The 27,272-nt window shown below is 52.1% G+C and overlaps 1 protein-coding gene across 1 annotated transcript in view; it reads left to right on the top strand.

The window, feature by feature from the left end:
• Positions 1-27,272, top strand: part of ARHGAP8 (Rho GTPase activating protein 8) — a 134,869-nt gene that overhangs the window by 83,085 nt on the left and 24,512 nt on the right. The window contains exons 5-9 of the mRNA XM_012659783.1: positions 2,808-2,894; positions 4,954-5,052; positions 7,552-7,662; positions 23,508-23,581; positions 27,235-27,272. Coding sequence (XP_012515237.1) covers positions 2,808-2,894; positions 4,954-5,052; positions 7,552-7,662; positions 23,508-23,581; positions 27,235-27,272 — 409 coding nt within the window. The remainder of the gene's footprint in view (positions 1-2,807; positions 2,895-4,953; positions 5,053-7,551; positions 7,663-23,507; positions 23,582-27,234) is intronic.

Genomic DNA, 27,272 nt, shown 5'->3' with positions numbered 1-27,272 from the left:
GTAGCTGGGACTACAGGTGTGCACCACCATGCCCAGCTAAGTTTTTAATTTTTGGTAGAGATGGGGTCTTGCTGTGTTGCCCAGGCTGGTCTCAAACTCCTGTCCTCAAGTGATCCTCCCACCTTGGCCTCCCAAAGTGCTGGAACTACAGGGGTGAGCCACCACATCCAGCCAAAATAGTATTCTTTTGGTTTTTTTCAACTACTTAAAAATATAAAAACCATCTTTAGCTTGCAGGCTGTAGAAAAGCAGGCAGCAGGCTGGATTCGACCTGCGTACCCGTTTGCCGCCCTCTGGTCTAGTGAATAGTTGGCAAAGAAACAACCACACAACTATTTCTTCTGTGAATGCCCTTCCTGCTTGCTTGATATCTGTGCCAAGGGGCTTTCTGGCGCCTTGTGTCGGTGATGCGGGGGCAGCCCCATTTCATAGATGAGGACACAGAGGCCCCGGAGAGCAAGTAACTTACCCGTGGTCACTCAGCTTGTGTGTGGTGGGGCAAGACCCACCCCAGGCCCCTGCCTCCCTCTCCCACCCCACGCTGCTCACCACTCCGCTGTGGCCTGGAGTTGGCAGACTTTTTCCTGAGAGATGTCTTGCATAACAATCAACTGTGCAGTATATTTGGCTAATGGACGGCACCGTTGGTCATTAATGTTGGTATCCTAGATGCCTCTGGGTTTTCCTTCTTCTGAGACACACCCCAGATTCCTTGAGGGACCTCCCACTTCTCACTTGCTACGAATCAGCCCGGAGAAACAGACCCCACGTGAGCCCACAGCTGTCCCTGTCCTTTCTTAGGGGGAGGGGCCTGCTGCCAGTGTCTCCGTGTAGTCATGGATGACACCCATGTGGGAGAAAGCAACAGAAGTCCTTAAAATTTAGGCCAGGTGTGCCAGTGATGGATGTCTAACTCTAGCTGAAGGGTTGGAACCGTGTTGCCGGCAGCGCCTAAGCAGAAGACGACGTCGCCAGCCTGCGCGTGGAGGCCGTGGGTGCTCACAGAGTGATGAGTGGAACCTTCTGGGAGGGGCGGCTTCTAGTCAGCGGTCACTTAACCTGGGCCAGCGGGGACCAGGCAGGGGTGGGAGGAAGGTTGCGGGCTTGGTCTTCAGGTTGTCAAATGGAAGGAGGTGGCCGTGTTCTGTTGTGACTCTCCCACTCCCAGCAAGGTGGGTGGGGCGGGGCTGGGGGGTAGGGTAAGGATTTTGACTCAGTGGAAGCAGGAAGAAGGACGCCGTAAGTGTCAAAACCATCCAACAATGGAGCATCTGCGGGGGTGGTGAGTTCCTGTCACTGGAGGTATGCAAGTGGAGCTCCGAATCCGATGAGATGAGATTTATGTAGTGAGGGTTTTCAGTCTGCCACCGCTGCACCCCATTGGGTTTCCCACTTTCTTTTCTGTTTTCTCTGCTGTTGGCTTCTCACCCTCCAGGCCATCCTGCTGGGTCACCCCTTTTGAGGGTACGCTGGTTCACACACAAGTGTTCATGACCCACTTCAGGGTGCTGGCCTCACCAGAGGGCTCCTGCTGCGGGTGGCACCTAATGACAGCCACCTGCAGCTCAGTCTGAGGGTGGACTTGGTGGCAGCCACCCTCTGGGCTCCTGGACAACCAGAAGTCATTGCTGGCCGCCCCTGCCCTGCACTGAGAGTCTATTTAAAAAAGAATTAACTAGTATCCCTTGGGGAGATACTTTGAGACTATAAACATCCTGCTCTTACTCAGAATTTTATGCAGTACTTTTAACCTTCACTGTTGCGTCTCGGCTTCATCATCACGACGATGGCCGAATGGCGATTTCAGTCACTAGTTGGCATTTTACCCTAAGGAAGAGCTTTTTCTTCTCTTTGCTGATTTGCATCCATACGGACATGGGACTTCCTGTTTTATTCAGTGGGTTGTAATCCATTGCTACCGCGATTTATTTTAATGATCAATTGTTCCAGATTTGCTCCTTGGGCTGTCCCAGGTCCTGACACGTCCCCGCTGCTCTTCCACATTTCTTTCCCTTCCCGGGCTCCCTGCAGTGTGGAACACCGTCTGGGGACCACGGTCCACGCACTAGCAGTGCTCGCTGCCTTTTGCACACGTACCGATGCACACGAGCACGCGTCGCCGTCGTGCTCACGGTTTCCTGTCCTTGCACACCGGGGAGCCCGAGTTCCCAAGCCAGGGGGCTCGTCCCGGCTTTCTCGCTTTCTGTGCTGTGCCCTCTTCTCCGCGGTGTGGCCCCTTCCTCACCCAGCCTGGGCTCCAAAGCCCCACCTGGGCTGCGGCCCCCTCGCTCCTCCACTCGGACGCCCTCCCTGTGCCGTCTGGGCTCAGGCACCTCTTGCTGGGCCTGTCACTCCCCGCCCTTCCCACTCCATCCTGGGTCTGGCCTGGTGGCTTAACAACTGGCTCTCGGGCGTGGCGTGGGGGCTGGCTGGTACCGTTCGCGTGTTTCTGTGGTGTAAACCCTGCCACCCTGGCTGGTTTCAAGCTACTGATGTGACATCACTGGACAGAGTCGGGAGGAGACAGGAGCCACCTTTATATAGGTGTCCGCCACGTGGCTGCCACAGACACGTGTGTGCTCTGCAAGGTGTAAAGCCCCATGTGCGTGCCTGGTGGGGGGAAAAGGGGTCCTGATTTTCCCCAAGTTCAAACCCCTTCTATTTTTTGTTTGAATCCCTTAAATTGACCCTGATGAGAAACAAAATATTCTGAGACTGGTGGTTGAAGCGACTGTTTTGTGGTTATCCGGCTTAGGACGTGTCTCTGAGTCTAGTGGCCGGAAGTCACCCCACGCTTCCCTCCTCAGATACAAGAAGAACTTGCAGGCCCTGTACGTGGTGCACCCCACCAACTTCATCCGAGTCCTGTGGAACATCTTCAGACCCCTCATCAGGTACAGCTTGTTCTGGGTGAGGCCCTCCCCGGGGGTGGGAGCTCTTGGTCCTCGGTGTCCCTGGGACCCTGCAAGTACCATGGAGATCCCATCTGGGGTGCCCATGTGTCTTGGCGCCCCTCCCACCCTGGGGGTCTGCAGTGGGTCACACCTGCCCCAGGTCACGCACCGTGACCTTCTGAGGGTCACGGATAAGAGTGCCGGCCTGAAACACCTGTGAGGTTCACACCTGGTGTGTAAAGTGCTCCCTGGGCGTTGGGAGAGACTGGACCTGTGGCTCTGAGAGGCTCCGCTGGGAGAATTCCTGAATCAATGGGCTTGAGTGGCGCCCGGTTAATAGGAGCCAAGGAACTGGTTTCGTTTTACTAGAATTTCCAGCCCGTTGTTCCCACCGAGCTGCCGATGTTGCAGACACACACCTATTGGGGGATGGAGTTTTGTGTTTAACCAGGACTGGCACCCCGGTGTCGTATGTGCCATATTTGACGTCTGTGCCTGTGGACAGTTGTGCAGAATGGCAGGGGTGCCTCGGCCCTTAATGGGTTCCTCCCGTCCGCCACGGAGGGCGTGGGAGGCACGTGGCAGCCCTGGAGAGAACCCCTGGCTTCCTTCGAGCGGAGCCAGACTGTGCCCGAGCCCTGTGCAGTCTGAATGAGCCGGTGACAGGTACGCTCCTCACCAGCCCCTTCCCCCAGGGGCCTGGGGTGCTGGGACTTGGGCAGGCCTGCCTTTCTCCCTCCCTGTCTTCTGGGTGACGGGCACACCGCGCTTTGGCGGCTCTCCTGTGGCCTCAGCCTTCAGCCCGGGTTCCCTGGCCTGCTGGGCAGTGTCCTTGAGTGTAGAGACCTGGCGAAAGCCCCTGTGCGGGTGACCTGGGGTCCAGGCACCCAGGTCTGATTCTCCCTCGTCCACTAGGAGGAGCCGGTGCACACGGCTTGGCCTCCGGGGTCTGGGCTCAGGTCCAGGGGGCTCCTCAGGGAACCAGCCTGGGGCAGTGGGGAGGACCACAGGCTGGGAGCCGGCACCCGGGAGCTGTCCCATTTGCTCCTTCTAACTCCGTTTTTGTTTTTGCTTTTGCAAAGGTAATTTGGATTATTTTAATTTCACAATGTAAACAACATTGAAAATATGTGAGTGCTTATATTAAGACTTGCAAATTGTCATAAAAGTAACATCAAATATCTTTGGTTTTGCTCAACATATAATTTTCCTTTTCTGGTAACTACACAATTCTTTGCCCACATGAATAGCTGTACACCTTAAACAGAAACAATACTGTTCTAAGAAAATAACCCTAGACTGTCCCGCGGAGTGCCGGGGCAATGGGTTCCACGTGGAGCTTTGCTCACTTACATCCATTAGTGACCCTCGTCCTGCAGCTGGTGCTGAGCCTTGCTAAGAACGATGACGGTCACTAGTCTGGCAGGTGTCGGGCAGCGGACGGGTCCATGCAGTAGTCTTGTCCCGGGTATGGGGGGAAGATGCGGTTGCTGGACTCGGCCGGGGCTCGTCCGGCCCTGCAGCCACACTTGCTCCCCTGGGGTCTCCAGAGAGACGCTATTGTGGAGACAAACCTGGAGGGTCTTCGGTCCCTGCCCTCAGGGACGCTCTCAGAGGAGGTGGCCAAATGTGAAGCCATCACAGACTCCTGAAACCACAGGCGACTGAGGCTGCCCTGCGGTGGGCTTCGTCCTCGGAGCCCCTCCCTGCTGGTGGCTTAGCAGCCCGCTGCCTGCACCCCTGCGCCCAGGACAGGACCCGCTGGCACTCTCGTGCTATCTCCTGTATCTGCAAATCCAGGACAGATTCGAATTTGAGGGAGATGTTTATTCTTATGCAGGTGAGACACTCTGCCCCAGAGTGCCTGGGGCATTGGAGACCTGAGTGTGCTGTTTCTGTTATTTCAGGTTTTCGGTGTGTCGGCATTTGCGTTTTCTTAATATGAAAATGCCCACATTGTGCCTTCTGGTGTCCTGTCGCCGCCCCCGCCCCCCTCCCTGCAGCCCCGGTCTCTGCCACCGCCTAATCGTTTTTTGTTCTCTTGCTTCTGCTTTCTTAGTCACAAGTTTGGGAAAAAAGTCACCTATGTCAACTGCTTGAGCGAGCTCCGTGAACACCTCAAATGCGACCAGCTGCTGATCCCCCCGGAAGTTCTGCGGTGAGTGCCCGTGAGCTCCCGGGAATCCGCCTTCGAGCACCCGAAGGTCTCGGTCCCATCCGGTTCTCGTTGACGGCTCAGTTTCCAAACGTGTGCCGGGCCAGCGTTGGCTCAGAAATCCGCGGCGTCAACAAAGACGCACATTAAAGAGGCTGACTGCTGACTCGGAGAAACGAACCCGCGAAGGTTCTGCACAGGACAGGACGTCTCCTCGCCTGTCACTGCAAAGCTGGTGGAAAATAAGCAGTAATGTGGCAATTGCCGTTCGCTGCCTCGGCGTTGACCAATTTTGCTTTTGAGCAGAGAATCAGGGGACCGTCTTGGGTGTGTGGATAATGCCGTGTACAGAATGAAATGTTCTCAGGGACACGGGTGCTCTGGAAAACAACCTGCCTGCCAGATGCCGAGGCTTAATTGGCGTGTCTGCTGCAGGCAAAACGGGGGATCGGACAAAGCAGAGGGCGGCCGGGAAGGTGCGTGGCCGGCTGGCTGCACAGCCCCATAGCGGGGCCAGATCCAGGCCGGGTCTCTGCCCTCGTCCTGGGCCCCCTCTGCCCTTCGCGTCTCCCTCCCGAGGGCTCGTCTGACGGAGCAGGGCCCTTGCCCAGATGCGTGCAGCTGAGGCCGGTGGCCTTGCAGGGGGAGTGGAGGTGTCACTCCCTCTGGGTGCTGAGTCACGTGCTAGATGATGGGGACATACAGATGTCTAGGGAGTGTGGTCCCTGCCCTCAGGACACTGTCACGCTGGGGAGGGGGCCACAAGTGAGTGATGACAGGAGCCAGAGGAGGCACTGAACCCAGCTGGGGAGGGGACAGGTGTGTGTGTGTGTGGGGGGGGAGGGGCGAGGATCTGGGAAGGCTTCCAGGAGGAGGTGACTCTGAAAGTGAGTTTCAAAGGGACACTTGGCTAGATCAAGAGGCTGGGGGAGGACACTCCCAGCAGAGGGGAGCCCTCATGCAAACATTTGTGGGTGAAGTACGGGGGGACATTTGGAGGCAGTGAGGTGTCCCATGTGATCAGGCAGAGGGTGGGGAACATGAACTTGGAGGTCATCTTGGGCCGGGGAGTCCTCGGTGCCAAGCGGAGGAGTGTGACCTGGGCCCAGAGGCCACAGGGGGATGACGAGGGAATTCCTGGTCTGCCATGGGCTTGGCAAGACCCCCACCCCCAGCCTGCACTAGGGTGACCCCTGGGGCCTCTCTCATGGGCAGTGATGAGGAAGTCCGGTTTGAGGGTGAAGTGGACGGCGTCTGGGAGACACCAGCTCCAGCCGCTCAGCAGCCGCCGGGTGCAGCCCGAGGCTCCCGGAACACGCGGGTGGTGGTGACACCGGAGGCGCAGGGTCCTGTGTGGGGGGAGATTTGGGAGAGGCTTGGGTGTTGGTGGAGCTTCCGAACTCACTCAGCGGACGGCAGGCCTGAGGGCGAACCGCAGACCCTGCAGCGGAGTCACAGGACGCTCCGGGACCCCGGGCTGCGAGTCGATTCACACGCCCCAGCCGGGTGCTGCCAGCCCCAGAGCCCGCGACACCCTGGGGTGGGGGCAGGCCAGGGGGTTGGGTCCTGAATCCAGGCTGTGATCCCCGCTTGTGACCTGGGGCACAGCACTGGACCCTGACAAACCAGTTTCCTGATCTGTAAGGCGGGCGTAGTGACCCCTGCACCGTAGGGCCCTCGCGAGGGACAGAGATGTCTCAGGAGCCACTTAGCACACTGGGAACAATCGCGTGTGACTGCAGCCCCGCCCAGGAGCCGGCTTCCCCGCGGGCCTTCCCTGACCCCAGCGCCGTGTGTTCCCGCGGCTCCGGCTGCCCCACCGTGAGCTGCTGGCTCGGCCTGCGTGTTCCCCTCGTGCCCCGGCTGGGTCACTGCTGTGTCCACAGTGCCCGGCACACACCTGGGCTTTGGCACACACTTGCCTCCATGGAGGGAGGGAGGGAGGGACGTAAGGCGTGTGGGAAGCTGCTGAGTGCCGTGCGAAGGCTTTTTCTGCTTGAAGGCGTTAACGTCCCCTTCAGAGTTCATCCGCCCGCCTCGCGGTCATCCGTTCAATCGTGGTTTTATTCACTCGCTCAGCAGATACTTTCACTGAGCACCTACTGTGCCACAGGCCTGTTCTAGGCCCCAAGGAAAGAGCCAGGTCTCTCTAGCACCGTGAACCAGCTCTTGTCGTAAGTCCAGACACTCAGGAGACCAGGTGGTGGCCGCACCTGCCTTCTGGGCTGACCGCGTGGCTGGAGGGTGAGCCTGCTCTGCTGGTCAGGGCGGGGCCCCAGGAGAGAGTGGACATTTGACGGGGTGGGTGGGCTGTGCCTCCTGCCTTTCGTGTGAACGCGCCATGCAGGGCGGGGAGGGGGCATGTGCGCGAGGCGATGAGACGCTCAGCTGTCCCACGGGTGTTCGTGGGGCATCCAATCCCCGCCCAGCGCCTGGAAGTGGCCTCCGTGGCCTGAGGGTTCTGCCTGCCAGGTGAGAGTCGCTCTTCTGCTGTGTCCACAGGTACGACGAGAAGCTCCGGAGCCTGCACCAGGGCCAGCCTCCTCCCGCCGCCAAGACGCCGCCACCAAGGCCCCCTCTGCCCACCCAGCAGTTTGGTGTCAGTCTGCAATAGTAAGTGAACCCGGTCCGGGGCCTGCTCCTGTTCCCTGGAGCTGTGGGACACTTCTGCGTCCAGGGACCTTTCCCCAGACCTTTGCTGCAGCCACGCTTAACCCTGCAGGAAAAGTGAAGCAGGAGGCGGAGTCCTCGCTGCTCTGTGCCTGGGTGCAGGGGCGGCCCGGCCGGGGCTTCTAGCCCAGCTTTCATCCCTGCAGCTCTGGGGCCCTCCTGGCTCCCTGCCCTCCAGGTACGCAGCAGGGTGCGCCTTCCACCACCTTCCAGGGGGTGTGCTCATGCGACTTCGGCCAATGAAATGGGAGTGGGCTGTGTCGCATCTGGAGGGAGCTTTAGGAACCCGTGGGCAGGCCGGGCGGGTGGCTCACGCCTGTAATCCTAGCACTCTGGGAGGCCGAGATGGAAGGATTGCTTGAAGTAAGGAGTTCAAGACCAGCCTGAGCAAGAGCGAGACCCCGTCTCTACTAAAAATAGAAATTAATCAGACAACTAAAAATATACAGAAAAAATTAGCCGGGCATGGTGGCGCATGCCTGTAGTCCCAGCTACTCGGGAGGCTGAGGCAGGAGGATCGCTTGAGCCCAGGAGTTTGAGGTTGCTGTGAGCTAGGCTAACGGCCCGGCACTCACTCTAGCCAGGGCAACAGAGCGAGACTCTGTCTCAAAAACAAACAAAAAAAAGAACCCGTGGGCAGTGACCTCCCTCCGTGGTGACATGGCAGCCTAGTGGCAGCCCAGCCCAGATGGTGCGTCCTCACTCTGCATCCGTGAGTGAGCGTAGCAGGCACCCTGCCGGCACCCAGACTGGACACGGAGCACAGTGAGAATAGACTTGTGTTGGGCCCAGCTGCGGAGATGTGGGAATTGTCACCGCAGCATAACCTGCTCTTCCTGATTCCCTGTGTTGGCTGTGTGACCTTAAACTCACCCCTCCTCCCGCTGGTTTTCCTATTCCTGAGATGAGCATGTCGGATCATGTGATCATTATTCTTTAACGACTCCTTCTAAACCATTCTGTGCCCCCGTCCCTCCCCCAGCTTGGCCAGGCCAATGTCATCCATCTTTCGTGATTCAGTCTCGGCAGCACCTCCGCCGGGAAGCCTGCCCTGATGCTCTGGGCTGCATGTAGTGCTGTCGCCCGTGGCAGCCCTGAGCTGAGCAGGCCGCTGCAGGGAGTTTCTCTGACAGGAGGGCGAGTGAGGGAGACGCTATGTCCCACACTCGCCGTGGGGCAGTCAGGGACAGTCGTACCTGCGCTGGTGCGTCCAGGAGCGCAGTTTGCTCATGTCCAGGTGAGTCAGTCATTTGTTGTTAGAAACTCGCAGTGATTTGGCTTTTTACTTTAAAATCTGAGATCTCTAATGCCGTGGTGGACTTTGAAACACGTTGAAAGGTTTTGAGAACTGAGGGGTTCCGGGGGCATCCGCGCTGGGGGAGGAGGTGTGCGGCTCACTCGCCCTTCCCGCGGCCTCGGGAGCCAGGGAGGGCGGAGCAGGAGGCAGAGGAACGGCCCCCACGGATATCCACGCGTGATCCCCAGAACCCGTGAACAGGTCACCTTACGTGGCGGTAGGGCCTTTGCAGATGTGATTGAGGATCTCGGGATGGGCTTTTCTGGATCATCTGGGTGGGCCTGAGGCAGTCACGGGGTTCTTATAGGGGGAGAAGGGAGGGCCAGGGCCAGAGAAGGCAACATGCCACGGGAGCAGAGGTCGTGCTGTGGCGCGGGCCAGGAGCCGAGGAACCAGGCGCCTCCAGAAGCTGGAAAAGGCGAGGAATAGATTCTCCCCGGGGCCTCCGGGAGGAACGTCACTGCGTCCACTGTTTTAGACTTCTAACACCTCTAGAACCCTAAAGGAATAAATTTGTGTTGTTTTAAGCTACTGAATTCGTCGTAATTAGTTACAGCGGCTGCAGGAGAGTGACACGGGGCAGTGAGTGGCGGATGTGCAGGGTGGGGAGATGTATCTGAGCCTTGTTCCCGGCGCGAGGCAGGTGTGCTCCCAGCGAGTGTGGCCCGGCGTGAGCCTGGCATGCAGGCGCTGGGGGCGTCTTGGGTGCGCCACAGCCGGGACCACTGCTTCCCACACCGGTGTCCCTAGCCCAGCACCGACAGAACTCTGCCACAATGGACGTGGTCTGCACGTTCCAGTATGGCAGCCACTGGCCAAGTGTGGCTAGCGCAGTTGAAGCCCTGAATTTCTAATTTTATTTAATTTTAACTAATTTACATTTGAATGGCTGCGCGTGGCTGTTGACCACCATATTGGACAGCACAGCTCTGACTGTTGCATTTCACCCCCGTCTCCCTGACCCAGGCACACACAGGAATAGTCACTTAGAGAGGCATTTGGTAAGCACTTTGCCAACAAATCAGCAAGAGAGAGTAGTATATGTTGAAATGTAATGTACCCCCAGATACATCTGGAACACAAGTTTCACTGCCAAACGGTACTTCCTCTTCCTTTTCTAAACGCTGTAAAAATGTGCTATTGTGACCCATTCATCTGTCCTACTATTCCCTAGCGGCCGTCCAGAAAGGCAGGGCCAGGCACCTGCAGTGATGGTGGGACCCCTCTGGGGGTCGCTGCTGAGAACTTGGCCCTCGGGGACCAGGCCCCGGGAGCTCCCAACAGTAGGCCCCAGGATTGTCAAGCCGTTGAGTGACCACTTTCCCACGTTTCTGAGGCCTCTGCGCCTCCAGCCGGACGCTGGTTCTGCTGGGCAGGTACTGTTCCCAGGGTGCTCCGGCACAGGGTCCCAGGGCTGTTCCTCGGCCAGGGGACTCCAGCCACGCCTTTCCGATCATCTGTCTTCTTGTTCAGAGCCACTTCTGTCTTACCACCCAACAAAACTTTAAAAATGAAAACCAAAAACCGAAAACAAGCATAACTTAGACTTCTAAAGCCGTCTACGTGAGTGAAGCATGAGAGGAAGTGTCGCTCGTTTGCGTTCCGAGCAGGTGCCCTTCAGAACGTGTTGACGGGGAGCTGTCGGCTTCTGCTTTGACTGTCACCTGGCTGGGGCCATCCTGCTCCAGGGCCAGGGAACAATGAGTCACACTGGGCAGCCTTTGAAAACCATTCCGCGTGTGCTACTTGGGGAGATAATCTATGTGATTGCCTCTTTTTTTTTTTTTTTTTTTGAGACAGAGTCTCACTGTATTGCCCGGGCGAGAGTGCCGTGGCATCCTAGCTCACAGCAACCTCAAACTCCTGGGCTCAAGCGATCCTCCTGCCTCAGCCTCCCGAGTAGCTGGGACTACAGGCATGCGCCACTGTGCCCGGCTAATTTTTTCTATATATTTTTAGTTGTCCAATTAATTTCTTTCTATTTTTAGTAGAGACGGGGTCTCGCTCTTGCTCAGGCTGGTTTCGAACTCCTGAGCTCAAACAATCCGCCTGCCTCGGCCTCCCAGAGAGCTAGGATTACAGGCGTGAGCCACCACGCCCGGCCTAATTGCCTCTTTATATTAATATTTTATGCTGTTTCATTGCCAGTGATTATAATAAAGTGGCAATAAACATATTTTTTAAAGCACCAGATATGTAATTTGTTTGGACTGTGAATGAATGAAAGTCATTAAAATTCATAACCAAATCCTACTGATAAATGTTAATTTGCTGAGTTAAGTTCAAAAGCGTGCAACAGAAAGCTATCACCTTGGAACGAGCTAATTAAGTTAATATATTAAGGGGAAGTTGGCGATTCAAGAAGTCTTCGCTTGCTTACCGTCCCTGAAGGGGGAACACAGAAACATCTGAGTTCTGCCCAGGCAGCCATGGGCTGGTGGAGAGCTGGGGGCCTCTTTAGGGGAGGGGAGACAGGTCACATCTGGGCTTTGGCACTTTCCAGCTTTGGGAAGTCCACTCAGTGACAACTTCTTGTCCCAGTTTCTTTCCCTTATAGGAGGTGAAACCCTGCTCCCCTCACCGCCCAGGGCCACAGGAGCTTACCACAGGGTGCTTGGCCTGCTCTTCCTCCTCCTCCCTCACCCTCTCCTCCAGGAAGCCTTCTCTGATGACGCCACTCAGAGTAGGACGTAGCTGCTCCTGTGGTGCTTGTGTGTGACACGCACACACCCGCATTCTCAGGGCCTAGCACAGAGCAGGATTCAGTGACCGGATGAAGGACTGTCCTACAAGTGGGTGCAGGACACTGCCAGCCCTGGGATTATCTTTTTTTTTTTTTTTAAGTATGCAGTTAGGTGGTTTTAGTATATTCACAATATTGTACAATCATCACCATTACCTAATTCCAGAACATTTTAGTACCATTTTACATTCCCAGCAATAATGTATAAGAGTTCAGATTTCTCTGCATAGTTGCCAACACTTGTTATTTCTTAAGAAAATTGTAGCCGTCCTAGTGGATGTGGAGTATAGTTCATTGCGGTTTTGATTTGCGTTTCACTGGTAGTTAATGATGCTGAGCATCTTTTCATGTGCTTATTGGCCGTTTGTCTTCTCTGGATAAATGTCTATTTATTAGATCCTTTGTCCTATTTTTTATTTGGGTTGTTTGTCTTTTTATTGTTAGTTATAAAGGTTTTTTGTATATTCTGGATACGAGGCCTTTGTTAGATACATGATTTGCAAATATTTTCTCTTATTCTGTGGGTTGTCATTACACTTTCTTGATGGTATCTTTTGACGCATAAAGGTTTTACATTTTGATGAGTCTAATTTGTCTGTTTTTTTCTCTTGTTGCTTATGCTTTTAGTGTTTTATCTAAAACTATTGCCACATCCAAGGTCGTGAAGATTTATGCTTATATTTTCCTCCAAGCGTTTCATAGTTTAACTGTTAGATTTAGGTCTTTGATCTATTTTGAGTAGACTTTGTATACATTGTGAGTTGGGGTCCAATCTGATTCCTCTGCATGTTGTTCTAGCACCAGTTGTTTAAAAGATTATTCTTTCCCTGGTTCAGCCGCCTTGGCACCCTTGTCAAAAACTGATTTACGGCTGGGCGCGGTGGCTCACTCCTGTAATCCCAGCACTCTGGGAGGCCGAGGCGGGCGGATCGTTTGAGCTCAGGAGCTCGAGACCAGCCTGAGCAAGAGCAAGATCCCATCTCTACTAAAAAAAAAATAGAAATTAGCTGGACAACTACAAATATACAGAAAAAATTAGCCGGACATGGTGGCGCATGCCTGTAGTCCCAGCTACTCGGGAGGCTGAGGCAGGAGGATTGCTTGAGCCCAGGAGTTTGAGGTTGCTATGAGCTAGGCTGACGCCACGGCACTCTAGCCAGGCAAGAGAGTGAGACTGTCTGTCTCAAAAAAAAAAAAAAACAAAAAAACAAAAAACAAAACAAACCGATTGACCGTAAACATGAGGGTTTAGCTCTAATCCTACTCCATTGATCTGTATGTATGTCTGTCCTTATGTTAATGCCAGGCAGTCTTGACTACTGTAGCTTTGTGGTAAGTTTTGAAACTGGCAAGTGTAAGTCCTTCAACTTTTCTTTCAAAATTTTCTTGGCTTTTTGTGTCCCTTTAATTTCCATATTCATTTTTGAATCAGCTTGTTAATTTCTGCAAAAAGGCATTTAGGATTTCAACAGGGATTGTCCCGTATCTGTAGATCGATTTCAGCAGTGTCGCCATCTTAACTGTATTAAGTCTTCCAATCCGTGAACAGGGGATGTCTTTCCATTTATTTGGGTCTTTTAAATTTCTTTCAATGATGTTTTACAGTTTTCAGTGTACCAGTTTTCCACTTTCTTGTTAAATTTATTTTTAAGTATTTTATTCTTTGTGATGTTATTATAAACAGAATTTTCTTAATTTCATTTTTTGATTGTTCATTGCTGGTGTCTAGAAATGTATTTGTCTTTTTGTATATTAATCTTATATCCTGCAACCTTGCTGAACTTACTAGTTCTTACAATTTTTTTGTGGATTTTTTAGAATTTTCTATATCTGAGATCATGTCATCTGCAAATAGAGAGTTTTACTTCTTCCTTTCCAAACTGGATGCCTTTTATTGCCTAATTATAGCTAACTATAACCTCCAGTGCAACGTGGAATAGAAATGGTGAGAACAGACATGCTTGTCTTGCTCCTGGTCTTAGGGATCAGCAGTCTTTCACTATCAAGGATAATGTTAGCCGTGGGTTTTTTCATACATGCCCTTTATCAGGTTAAGGAACATCTTTTCTATTTCTAATTTGTTGAGTGGCCTGGTTGATTTTTTTTTTTCCATGAAAAGGTGTTATATTAAATATTTTGTCAAATGCTTTTTCTCTGTCTCTGTTGAGCTGGCTTTTGTCCTTCATGCTATTAAATTCCTTTTCAATTTATGGAGGCTTCTCGTATGGTCTAACATATGGTCTATCCTAGAGAATATTCCATGGACACTGAGAAGAATGTACGTTCTGTTGGGTGGAATGTTCTAAAGTGTCAGTGAAGTCTAGTTGGTTTTTGTGTTGTTCAGTCTTCTGTTTGTTTGTTGATTTACTGCCTAGTTGTTCCAGTCATTATTGGAAGTGGGGGATTGAAGTCTCCAACTATTATTTTTAAATTGTTTATTTCTCCCTTAATTCTATTTTTACTTCATATGTTTTGGGGCTCTATTAGGTGCATAAATGTTTATAATTTTTATGAACCCTTTAGGATGATAAAAAATGTTCTTCTTTGTCACTAGTAACAATTTTTGTGCAAAAGTCAATTTTTTCTGATATTAGCATAGCCAATCCAGCTCTTTTTAGTTACTATTTACATGATGTATCTTTTTTACCACTTTGCTTTCAGCCTATTTGTGTCTTTTAATCTAAAGTGTGTCTCTTGTAGACAGCATATAATTAGATCATGTTTTTCCCTCATTCCACCTTTTTTTTTTTTTTTTTTGGAGACAGAGTCTCACTCTTTTGCCCGGGCTAGAGTGAGTGCCATGGCGTCAGCCTAGGTCACAGCAACCTCAAACTCCTGGGCTCAAGTGATCCTTCTGCCTCAGCCTTCCGAGTAGCTGGGACTACAGGCATGCGCCACCATGCCCGGCTAGTTTTTTTTTTTTTTTCCTATATATTTTTAGTTGTCTGATTAATTTCTTCCTATTTTTAGTAGAGACGGGGTCTCGCTCTTGCTCAGGCTGGTTTCGAACTCCGGAGCTCAAACAATCCACCCCCCTCAGCCTCCCAGAGTGCTAGGATTACAGGCGTGAGCCACCGTGCCCAGCCTCATTCCACCTTTTTGATTGGACTGTTTAATCCATTTATATTTATTGTGATTACTGGTAATGTCGGAGTTACATCTGCCATTTTGCCATTTGTTTTCTGTATGTCCTAATGGTTTTTTGTTCCTTTATTCCTCCATTACTACTTTTGTTTGTGTTAAATACTTTCTAATGTACCATTTTAATTTTTTGTTTCTTTTACTATATATTTTTAACATATTAACTGCCATGTGAGTTGTATTAATATTTAACTCAAGCTAGTTTTGAGCCTGGGGCCTTGTAAAGCATATGTAACTTACACGTCTCTTTATCTTGGGAACTACGTGAACTATTTTTCAAATTGCATGTAACTCACGCACAGAAAACAATACAAAAGTAAATTTTTCATGAAATTAGAAATGAATGTTTTGTTTCCGAAGTTTTTATTCTACTTTTGTAATAAAACACCGTGGCCCTAAGGAAAAATTTTTTTTCTAGTGTGGCAGTCAGTGTGTTAAAAGTATTTTCTTAGTAGCTGCCCTAGGGATTAGAATTAACATCTTAATTTATAACAATCTAGTTCTGATTAATAACGACTTCATTTCAATAACATATAAACACTTTGCTTCATTCCTTCTCCCCTCCTTTATACCATTATTTTATTTACAAATTATTTTATTTTATTTTTGTAGAGACAGGATCTTACTGTGTTGCCCAGACTGGCCCCTAACTCTTGGGCTCAAGCCATCCTCCTGCCTCAGCAAGTGGCTGGGACTACAGGTGTGCACCACTGTGCCTGGCTTCAGATTACATTTTTATTTTGTGTCCCGTAACACACATTTATAATTCTTGCTCTATGCGGTGGCCTTTTTCAAGTAGGAGGGGGGAGGAAAGAGTTACAAACAATAATACATTTATACTCTTTTCTATTTACCCGTGCAATTACCTTTCCCTGTGCTTTTTATTTCTTCACATGGAGATGAGAGGGTTCATAGGTGGGAGTAAAAAAAAAAAAATGACTGTGGGACTTGCAAACTCTTGGGTAAATACGATATTTGGGTGTCGTCCCCCTTCCGCCCTTCTGCTTTCTTCCCCACTGGAGAAAACATGATCTGATGGTGACAGATTTGGGGATACCCTTGGGCTGCTTATTTTTTAATTTTTTATTTTATTTTTATGTTTTGTAGAGATAGGGTCTCACTATGTTGCCCAGGCTGGTCTCGAACTCCTGGCCTCAAGCAACCCTCCCACCTCAGCTTCCCGATGACAGGTGTGAGCCACCACTCCCGGCTTCACTGGGCTGCTTATTAGCGAGCAGGACCGTGTGGCCCTTCCACTTTCTGTTTATCTCCCAGAACCAAGGTTTTAGCTGCACCAGCAGGGCCCACTTTTGCCAGGGAGGAGATGACAGGTGTCTGCCTTTCTGTCCTCTTTTTCTCTGTGTGCTTGGGATCCGCTTGTGTCTGGTCTCCGGTGCCGTGTGACTGTCCAGGGAGCCAACTTTTGCCATCCTGCTCTTCCCGATCATCCTCCGGGTGGGGAATGGCCTCCCGTAGGCTCCGGTTCTGAGCCATGGGTGCCAGCCTGACTTGCCCGAGCCCCCACCCCGCTGGAGCTTTGGGCATGGGCCGAGTTAACGATGCCACACGGTTGCTTATTGCCCACTTGCCGCTGAAGGGCCCAGCCGTGCAGATGTGGGACTGCAGCATTTTGGAGCCTTGTGGCCACCTGTCACCTCTCAGCAGCCCCCCCCCCCACACACACAGCAAACCCCCAACTCTCAATACAAGGTTGTGGTTTGTTCCTTTTGAACCTAGGTGCAATGAGTCAGATTTCAACTGGAACCCTGGCTCCGGCCAACCCTAGGCTGTGTGGCTCCAGATAAAATAATTTGCCTCTCTGTGCCTCAGTTTCATCCTCTATAAAACGAGGGCACGATGATGTGGCCAATGGGCTTAGTATCTGCGTGGCGCACAGTGGTCACTACGATCATCCATAGGCACCGCCCAGTTCTCTGGTGTCCAGGACCTCTCTGGCTGACTCTGGCTGAGAACTTTGCAGGCCAATGACGCGGGCTGCAGCCCTTCATCCCGTTTCAGACGTTGGGAGGGGACGTTTGCATTTAGAAGACATGTGGCCCTCTCAGAGGGGTGCAAAGCTGGGGTGCCCAGCGAGCAGGTCTGCTCAGCACTCCCCACCGTCCCTGTAACTTCAGGACGGCCTCCCCTCCCCCACCTCCAGAGCCACAGTCTCCCCTTATTTGTGCGTTGCTTCCGTGCAAAACCAGGGAAAGAACATGCTCTGGATTACTCTAAGCACATCTCCCAAGGGGAGGGGCACAACCTAGAATTACATGCTGACAATCCCCAGAGCTCTTTGGTGGGCAGACGGCTGTCCAAGCGCCAGGCGGGACCCACTGGCCACAGAACGCGTCGTGCTGACCAAGACATCGTGTTCTGTGCCCAAGCGTCCTCCTGCCCAGTGTGTACCTCAGAGCTTTAGTTCAGGGTGTGAATTGAGTATAGTGCGTGCGTCCTTCCTGAGACCTGACCCTGACCCTGACCTGCACAGGTTGAGTTGCACAGGAGGGGTGGGGTGTGATAGGATTCGCCACTGCCAAGGCATCTCCCCCCACTGCCAGGAGAAACACATCTGCCACCCAGAGTCCCTGGGGTAATTGTTATTCTCTGCACTGACTCTCGGTGCATCGAGCAAGCCTCCCTCTGAGCCAGCAAGCAGGGGACGGGCAGGGGAGGAGAAATCCAAATTGCGGGTTTCTGCTCTGTCAAGAGTAGTAATTTCATGCCAGGGCCCCGGTTCTGCGGCTGGCTGCGAGAGGCACCAATGAGATGTTGGTGCTCTTTAAATGCACAGGCAGCGGAACACGTGCTTGGCTGGGGAGCTGCGGCTCTGAGTGGTTCCTTCCCCTTGGGACCTCGGTTTTCTCATCTGTCTTGGGGAGGCTGGGCTGGCTGATTTTAAAGGCCTCTGCTGCTCTGAAAGTCTGCTTTTGAAAGACAAAACATAGGCTGAGCAGTAGGCAAAGGGGTCTTTTAGCAGTGGGTCCCAGTTGTAGCTCCCTGTTGCTCAGCCTGCTCAGTGGCACTCAGCTGGGGCCCTCCCCGGGAACAGGAACCTCCCGGGCTTTGGGATCGGCAGACACAGGTGCTCCGGCTGCGTGATGTTGGGCAAGTCGCAGCACCTCGCTCGGCCTGTTTGTGCATCTGTGACATGGATCACCATCTCTGCTGGGCTGGCCCCAGCATTAGAATGATTTTAATTGTCATTACTATTGGCTTACAGCCCAACAAAGCCTTCTGACAGTGACCCAGCTCCTAGGGGCAGGCAGGGCGAGGACTTGAGCAGGTCTGGTTCCTGCAGTGGCAGAGGGGAGGAACAGAGCAGCTTTAGTGCATCCTGGGAGATCTGCCTGCCACAGTCCTCCCTCCCCAGGGACACCCCCACCCCTCGCAGAGTCGTCAAATAGGAAACCTGATGGGGAAGGAGTGGGGCGAGGCGGGTCCACATTCTTGCAGCGGCAGGACCTCCTGAAGGCAGTGCCGGCCCTTTGGGGACTGAATTGTTGCTCAGTGTCCTGAGGGTAAAACTCCGGCAAGAGGAAAATTACTTGAACCCAAACCACACGGGGAGATCAGGACGTGCAGGAGTCTTGTCATGGCCGCTGACGAAGTTTTAATCGTTGCTTAAGTGGACCAGGTGTTTCCGATTCCTCTGTAAATCCTGGAATAAAACTCAAAGCACATTTGATACCACGTCCCCCTGATAAATCACCCAGCGTAGAAATGTTCTCAGGCAGCCGTGGATGGCTGCAGAAAGAGCAGAGATTGAAGTCCGGGCTGCACCTGTCGCCCAGCAGGGCCCCTCCCACTGGGGTACCCTGAGCCGGTCACGTGGCCTCTCCCAGTATCCACGTCTGATCTCTGATTTGGGCTGATGAAATTTGGGAATGAAATATTAGTAGCGTACGGATAGAGCAAGGGTCCATGCTCAGACTGACGGTGTGAGTCTGGCTCTGTCCTTCACAACCGTGTCTTCCGGTGTTTTCTCACCACTTCCCAAATTCCCCAGCGCTTGGCAGCGTCAACCACCCACCATGTTATGTCTCATGATTTTTGTGGATCTGGAATTTGGGCAGAACTCACCAGGCACATTTGCCCTGTGTGGCGTTGGCGGAGGTCAGTAGGTGGTGTCTGGCTGGTGGGCAGGCTGGTCGCCAGGGTCCAAGACACTGCCACTTGTTCCTGGCGCCTTCTGGGCTCAGCAGGGACCGTGGGCCAGCTTGCTGCATGTGGCATCCCCAGCCCCACGTGCTCTGAGTGGCTGTGCTTCTCACGGGTAGCTTGGGGCTTCCAGCACAGAGGTTCCTGCAACGGCGGGTGGGATGGATTCCTAGGTGTGGATTTACAGGATCAAAGAATGTGACCAATTTTTAAAGTTTTTGGTTATTGTGGAATCACTCTTATGTGCTTCGTAAAGCCTGAAGCCAGTGTGTATCAGTCAGCTTTTGCTAGTTATGCTGCGTAACAAACAGCCCTTTGTCGTGCGGGGGTCACAGCCACACTTCAGCGCTAGTACTTCCTGCCCCAGAACTTAGAGGCTCCAGGTGGGAAGGGGACACCTCCTTCTCCCCCATCAGACCCTCCCTCACCTCCTAGAAGACACCCTCTCCTGTGCTCAGTGCCTCCCCCATAGGGCTCCCCAGCCTCCTGTAAGGGGGATAGGGCTGGAGGTGAGGGGAACATCCCTAACACTAACCCTAACCCTAACCCTAAAATTCCTGGGGCTCAGACCTGGTCAGTTTGTGGTAGGTAAACACTGTTGAGTCATCAGCTGGAAGGTGGGAGGGCTGGCCCTGGCAGGCGGGAGCCTGGCCCTGTGACCTTGGGGGGCCCCCAGGGGTTCTATGGAGCCTCTGAGCTGGGGCTCGTGAGGCGGTTGGTGAGGCCGGGGCATGTCAGGAGCTCTCGTGGCAAAAGAGAAAAGCAGCACCTTAGGGCCGTTTCAGTCAAAATTCTTGTGTCAAGTTTAATGCGAATGAGCTGGGTGAGATCAAATAGAATGCTTTTGACCCCAGATGAGATTTGTGTTTGCTGCTGTCGGGCAGGCACAGAACCGTTCCTCTCTCTGGGCCCCTTTCCCCTGTCTGTGAAACTGGGGTGATCACCATCTGTCTTGCCCACATATCCCAGGACTCAGTGGAATCAAGTGGAAGGACGTTTAGCCAGGAGTGATGCTGAGAGTTTATGTTGGGTGATTGACTTTTCCAGTAAAGATGGGAATAACTGAACTTCGGGCTGTTCTTGGGGAACCAAGGGAAGACGCTGAAGTCCATACCTGGGTTGGAGAATTGGAGGGGAAGTTGAACCTGCCCCCTTCCCAACCCCACATGTCTGCCCCACTCGGTGATGGGGCAGAACGAGACCCAGGAAGGCTGGAAGGTAGCAGGGACGGTGACCAGCCACGAGCCTACCTCCAGAAACCCTTCAAGAATAGATCAGTGACTTCTGCTTCTTGCCCTGGTAGAGTAACAGGGAACAGATTTGCTGTTTTCCCTTCAACCAGAGAAGCAAAGATTTTTCAGACATTGGACAACAGCAGAGCACTGTGACTCCCGAGGGGAAGGAAACAGAGTGAGCCCCGCAGTCGCTCCAGCTCACGGCCGAGTCTCCAGGCTGCAGAGCGGGGGAGAAGCCACCCCGCAGACTCCGGCTGTCTTGCAGAATTGAGAAATAAAGTTCAGAGTCGGAGGAGGCCACGGTGGCCAACGCTTGTGGGACAGAGTTCCAGAGAGGAGGGAACTCCAAGGTCTGCAGAAGGTTCCCCTCGAGCCTCTGGCTGAGTGCTGGTCTGTTTATACGGTTCCTGTGGGAGAGGAAATGAAAAGAAGCCCTGGAAAATAGCAGCTCAGAAAGTCATCCAGAGATCACACAGGGCTGCGAATGGTTCCCCCATCTGGAGCACAAAGACTTCTTACTAGTCAGGGCATTGGATGGAGTCCTGAGAAGGGCATCACCTTAGCGGTGGAGCTAAATTAGCCCTGGGCTAAAGACTGTTCCAGATTTTCCTTAACAAAAGTAAAAGCAATCCTTGAAGGAATATGCCTGTTTCTGAATGACTTAATGCAAGATAGAACAAAGTTCATCTTCGTTCAAAGCAATACAGTAAAATCCAGTAACCAACGATGTAAAAAATTCCCAAAGAAAACTTGGAAGGCATGCACAGAAGCAGGAAAATGTGATCCTAGCCAGGAGAAAAATCAATCAGTAGAAACAGACCCAGAAATGACCAGGATGATGTGATTAGCAAACAAGGTCATTAAAATAGCAATTATAAATGTGGTCCTTGTGTTCAAGAAACCTGAAGAAAATATGAACACGATGAAGACATATTTTAAAAGGAATCCGAATGGAACATCTACAGATGAAAAGTATAATTTTTAAAATGAAAAGTACATTGGATAGCATTAACAGCAGATTAGGCGTTACAAAAGAAAAGATGAGTCAACCTGAAGACAGTCATAGAAATTGTCCACAATGAAACACACACAGACTAACCCGTGGCACAATATTAAATAGCCTTATATAGTTGGAGCCCAAGAAAGGAGGAGAAGGCAGACAAATATTTGAATAAATAATAGCCAAAATTTTTCTAAATTTGATGGAAACAACAAACTCACAGATCAATGACCTTAATGAACCACTAGCATGAGGAATGTGAAGAAAGCTATACCAAGGCACATCATAACCAAATCTCTTACTATCGGTGACAAAGAAAATTTTAAGAATAGAGGAAAAAAGGTACTACATATAGAGGAACAAAGATAAGAGTTATAGAAGATTTCTTATTGGAAGGGTGGAAACTACCTGTTATTGGAACAATATCTCTTTACTGAAAAAATATCTACATTTCTCAATCTAAAATTATATACGTGGCAAAAATTTTTCAAAAATGAATGTCAAGTAAAAACTTTGAGATGAACAAAAGCTGAGAGAATTTATTTTCGGCACACCTACACTCTGAGAAATGTTAAGGGAAGCGCTACAGAGCGAGGGGATATAATGCCAAATGGGAAGTTGGAGCTCACAAAGGAATGAAGAAGGCTGGAAACGGTAAACATGAGTAAACAGAAAATAAATTTATTTTCTCATTTTAAGAATACCTTTGAAAGTAAGTTGACTTTTTAAGCAAAAATAATAAAGTAGCATGAGGCTTAAAACATGGTGGAGTATTGGATAGTATATGATTTAAGAACACAAAGGATGGGATGGGGGAATGGAAACATACTGTCGTGAGGCTTTTATACTATAGGTAAAGTAGTATAATATTTTAAAGTAGACTATATTACATTAAACATGTGTAATGTAAAACTAGGGCCATCGCAAATAAAAAGATACGTTTAATACATTAATAGGGGAATAAAATGGAATTTAAAAAATACTCTATTAACCAGCAAAACAAAGTCAAGAAAAGAAGAAAAAGGAAACATAGAACAAATAGCAAGATGGTAGACTTAAACTTAGCCATATTGGTAATTATATTAAATCTAAGTGGCCTAAACATTCCAATTAAAAGACAGAGGTTCTCAGATTGGATTTTAAAAAGGAAGACATTACTGATGTTTAAAATATGAAAACATAATAGATACTATAAGGTAAAAGAATAGAAAAAGCTATACCATGCAGCCACCAACCAAAAGGAGACTGGAGCGGCTGTATTAGTATCAGACAAAGTAGACTTCAGAACAAGGAATGAGACCAGGTACCGAGAGTCATTTCATAATGTTAAAGAAGACACGATACTCCTGTAAATTTATGCACTAGTGACAGAGTTAAAATACATGAAGAAAAAGGTGGTAGAACTGAAAGGAGAAATAGACAAACATGCAGTTTTAACAGGAGACTTCAAGTAGACAGAAAATCAGTGGTCTTTAGAAAACCCGAATAACACAACCAAATTAACTGGACTGACATTTAAGGAACACACTGCCTAAGAATAACAAAACTCACATTCTTTTCAGCTAGAAAGTGGCAGAGCAGGACTTCAGCCAGGTGTGTGTGACTTCAGAGCTACTTGCCCTGTCCAGCATGGTCTCTCAAATGTGCTGTTGCAGGGACAGAAAACTCAGCAGACGAGGAAAGAGAAAAACACGTTAAGTAGGAACTGAAGTTTCTTTATCTGAATTTCTATCTAAAAATAGCACAACGAGAGACGGAGTGTTAACCTGTCCGAGGTACCGTACTGGGTTTTTACGAGTATGTTTTCTAACTGAGTCAGCATGCAGCCCAGAGCTGCTGGTTCTGCTCGCACAGCCAAAACCTTCCCCCATGTGTTTCCCTGTTTGGAATGCCCTTCTCTCTTTTGTCCTCTGGCAGGCTCCTACTCATCCCTCAAAACCCAGCTCTGAAGTTCCCCTCTAGAGAAGCCTCCCCAACCCCCTGGTCTTCCCTGTATCCCTCTGATGGAGTTCTCAAATACTACACTATCATTTATTATTCTGGCCTCTCTTTTGGCCACCAGACTTCCTACTTCCTGAGGGCCGAGGCTGCGTCTCTCTCTCCCGGGACAGCTCCCTGGTCCTGTGTTTTCACAGGGCATGGGGAGGGCCAGAGCCTGTGCTTGTGCTCAGCACGCCCAGGTAAAAACTTGCTTGCTTTCTCTCCCCTCAGCCTCAGAGACAAAAATCACGGCGAACTCATCCCCCCTGTGCTGAGGTCCACGGTGACATACCTGAGAGAGAAAGGTAAGAGCGAGCTGGCTCCAGCCAAGGGACCTTAGGGCTGCTGGGTGTCCCTCCCTGGGAGGTCTGTGGTGGATCCTGAGTGCCCCCGCAGGCCAGGGACTTGGAGGAGCTGAAACCCATCCAGGGGGTGTGACCAGGAAGGGAGGGGGCGTGGGCCCTGTGGCTCTAGGTGTGGGCTCTGGCCTCAGATGGTCTGGGTTTGAATCCTGGCTTCCCCATGTGCTAGCTGTGTGACCTTGGGCCAGTTCCTGCCCTCTCTGGGCCTGCTTCCCTCACCTATCCAGTGGGGTTAATAATAGCACTTGACCCACAGGGTGGTTGCGAGGCCTAAACGAGGCAATGCGTGCAAAGCACTTCAGACAGCGCTGGTCTGTAGGCAGCATCCTCCATGGCAGCTCCGCTGGCTCGATGGACTTTGGTTTGCAGGCGCCGTCGCCAGTGGGGTGGGTGAGGTCAGGGACTCGGAGAGAGGCGAGCTTTGTGGCCTCTCCGAGGTTCCTGAGGTCAGAACTCAGGGCCACAGAGAAGGTGCGTGGAGGCTGCTTTTACTCTAATGGGAGGAAGTGGTTCCCCGGGAGGAGCGGGGACCAGGGAGGGCTGGCCTGTCCCTGCAGGTGCAGGCGCCCTGGCAGGGCCGGTGGTCTCCAGCCAGGACGCTGCAGAGTGGACGGGTGGGCGTCAGATGAGAAGTGAGAACTGCTGCCGCGGGGCGCTGTGGGCGATACCCGCGTGCGCCAGGGGTGGCGTGTTCTGATCATAAAACGTTCCCTCCGGCCGGGGGTCTGTGATTGTTGTTTGGAGCCGTCTCCACTGTGACCGGCCACCATTGGCAGGTTTCCCATTCTGTGTGTATTTCAGGTGGTGCCTCAAGACTGAAAACCAGACACTGTGAGAGGGAGTCTCTCTCTCTGGACACAATTTGTTTATCGTTAAAAACAAACCAGCCCAGAGTAGGAACTCAGTATGTGTTTGTTGAGTGAATACATGAACTAGACATTTATTCACTGGCCACACACCCTGGCACCCAGCCCTGGCCGAGGCCCAGTCCCTGCCTTCTGGGCTCTCACGCTCTGGTACCAAGAGATTTTCCCCATCATGTTCTCCGTGAAGCTATAACCGTGACAACACATCTCACGCGGCCAGAGAGAAGCTGGTCACAGACGCCAGGGAGACCCAAGCTCTGACCCTCGGGTGGGAGGTCACCGTATCCATTTCCTTGGCCACATAACAAATTAGCACAAATTTAGCAGCTTAAACAAGGTGGATTTATTTATTTATTTTGAGACAGAGTCTCGCTGTGTTGCCCGGGCTAGAGTGCCGTGGTGTCAGCCTAGCTCACAGCAACCTCAGACTCCTGGGCTCAAGCGATCCTTCTGCCTCAGCCTCCCGAGTAGCTAGGACTATAGGCATGCGCCACCATGCCCAGCTAATTTATATATATATATATATATTTTTTTTTTTTTCTTTTTTAGTTGTCCTGATCATTTCTTTCTATTTTTAGTAGAGACGGGGTCTCGTTCTTGCTCAGGCTGGTCTCGAACTCCTGACCTTGAGCGATCCACCCGCCTCGGCCTCCCAGAGTGCTAGGATTACAGGCGTGAGCCACTGCGCCCGGCCACAAGGTGGATTTATTCTCTCCGTTTCTGCAGGTCAGAAGCCTGGCACACCAGGGCTGGGTTCTCTGCTCAGGGTCTCGTGGGCAGAACTCAAGGTGCTGGCCAGGCGGGTTCCCTCTGGAGGTTCCAGGGGAGAATCCACGGCGAGGCTCGTTCTGATTCCTGGCCGGTCCCATGCTTTGCTGCTGTAGCCCCGCTTCCTCCAGGGCTATCAGCCAGGGCCCTCGGTCAGCAGCCAGAGGCCATGTCCCCCCGAACCCGCGGCCACCAACAGAGCAGGGCTCCCATGACCCCCTGCCCTGTGCTGCAAATCTCTGTCCCCTGGAAGAATCTGGGCCCTTCGAAAACTCGCCTGATCAGGTCAGGCCCACCCAAGATCTCTGTATCTTAAGGTCAGCTGGCTTAGACCTGAATCGCGTGTGCAAAGCCACTTCACTGCAGCACCTAGATTAGTGTCTGCGTATCTGGGAGACTCCAGGTATGTCCCCCTGGCTCCCAGGGGCCGGGGATCTGGGGGGCCATCTCAGAATTCTGCTTATGATGGTCACTCGACAAAGAAGAGAAGGGTCAGCCAGCCAGGCACAGGGAGCAGCACAGGCCAGGCCTGGGCCCGGGCGGACATGGGGACAGTAGCAGCGGGCAGGAGTGAGGCAGTGGCCAGACGGCACAGGGCTGTGACGACAACCATGGGAAGCTCTCGCCTGTGACAGGTGGCAGCCACTGGAGGGCTCAATGCAGAGGTGTGGCTGGTCGGACCTGGAGCTCACTCAGCTTTAGAAAGGAGGAGATTGGGGGGTGGGTGAAAGGGGTCTGGGGACCTGGAGAGATGACGGTGGCTTGGATAGGGTAGTGGCAGTTTAGGTGCAGAGAGTGGGCACGCTGGGAAGCTGTTTAAGAGACAGAATCGTCTATTCACCCTGCGGGACGCAGCTGCTCCGCCACCGAGCCTGTCAGTGACCAGGTCTGTGTCAAGACCCCCAAGTGCAGGCTCTGGGGAGAGAGAAAAACACAGACTTGGAGTGTCCTCTAGTAGACCCCGCGCTATCGCCTTTTCTTCTGTCCACGTGTCAAGGCCGGGCCTCCGGAAGTCTTGCTGCGGTGGAAGCTCCTCCTTTCCTGCCCCGTCCCCACCAGGGCTTTGCCTGGCCCCGCGGGCCCTCCCCAGCCTGGGCGCCTTTCCCTGTGGCTTCTTCCCCAGGGCCCACGGTCTGAGTCCGTGGTAGAACTGGGGTCTGCCTTAGGGGGTTGGCCGTGTCGGGGGCTTCCCTGAAGTGACGGCTGAACTGAGCCCTGGAGGATGGAGCGGTGTCAGCCATCGTTGGGGGGCAAGTACAAACTCCCCAACCCCCCGGCTTAAAGAAACGTGAGTCGCTGCTTTCATGAGCCGGTTGCGAGTGCTGAAAACCCTCTGTAGGCTGAGGGCGGAGGCAAGCTTGCTGCTTTGATGTAATCAGCTCTAGCAGCGGTGTCGGCAGAACTGGGACTCTTCTCTCTCTGCCCTGTCCAAAATGGTAGCTGCTACCCCCGTGGCAACAGCCCAGTAGGGCACTTCCTATGTGGCCTGTGTGACTGAGTGGATGGAATTTTCATTTTATTTAATTTTAATTACATTTAAATGTAAATCCCACGTGCAGCTAGTGGCTACCGTGCTGGACGGCGCAGCCCTAGGTTCTTGAGGGAAGCAGTGTGTCTGGCAGCCTCCTGGGTGCCAGGCACTGGGCATCACTGTCCTGTCCTCTCTGCAGCCCTTGGAGACAGGAGCCCGTGGCCTTATTCTGTAGACAGACAAGGCAGCTTGGTTCAGAGAGGCTGAGTACTTTCTCCGAGGTCACACAGCTGGTCAGAGGCAGAGTCCCTTTCTGGGGATCAGGTGGGCTGGGGATATGGAGAGCTGAGGGGTGAAGGTGGGGGATGGGGGCAGGACAGCATTCCCTCCTGCATAGAAGGGCTGAGCTGTGGGCAGGGGGAGTGATAGAATCTTCTGGAAGCCCAGTGTGCTAGGACCCGTGAGATGCCTGGAGGCTCTTCTCCCTGCAGGACTCCGCACCGAGGGCCTGTTCCGGAGGTCAGCCAGC

The sequence above is a fragment of the Propithecus coquereli genome, unplaced genomic scaffold (assembly GCF_000956105.1).
Source record: "Propithecus coquereli isolate 6110/MARCELLA unplaced genomic scaffold, Pcoq_1.0 Scaffold633, whole genome shotgun sequence".
NCBI lineage: Eukaryota > Metazoa > Chordata > Mammalia > Primates > Indriidae > Propithecus > Propithecus coquereli.
Note: the sequence above shows the minus strand (reverse complement) of the source record. Positions and strands in the feature narration are given on the sequence as shown.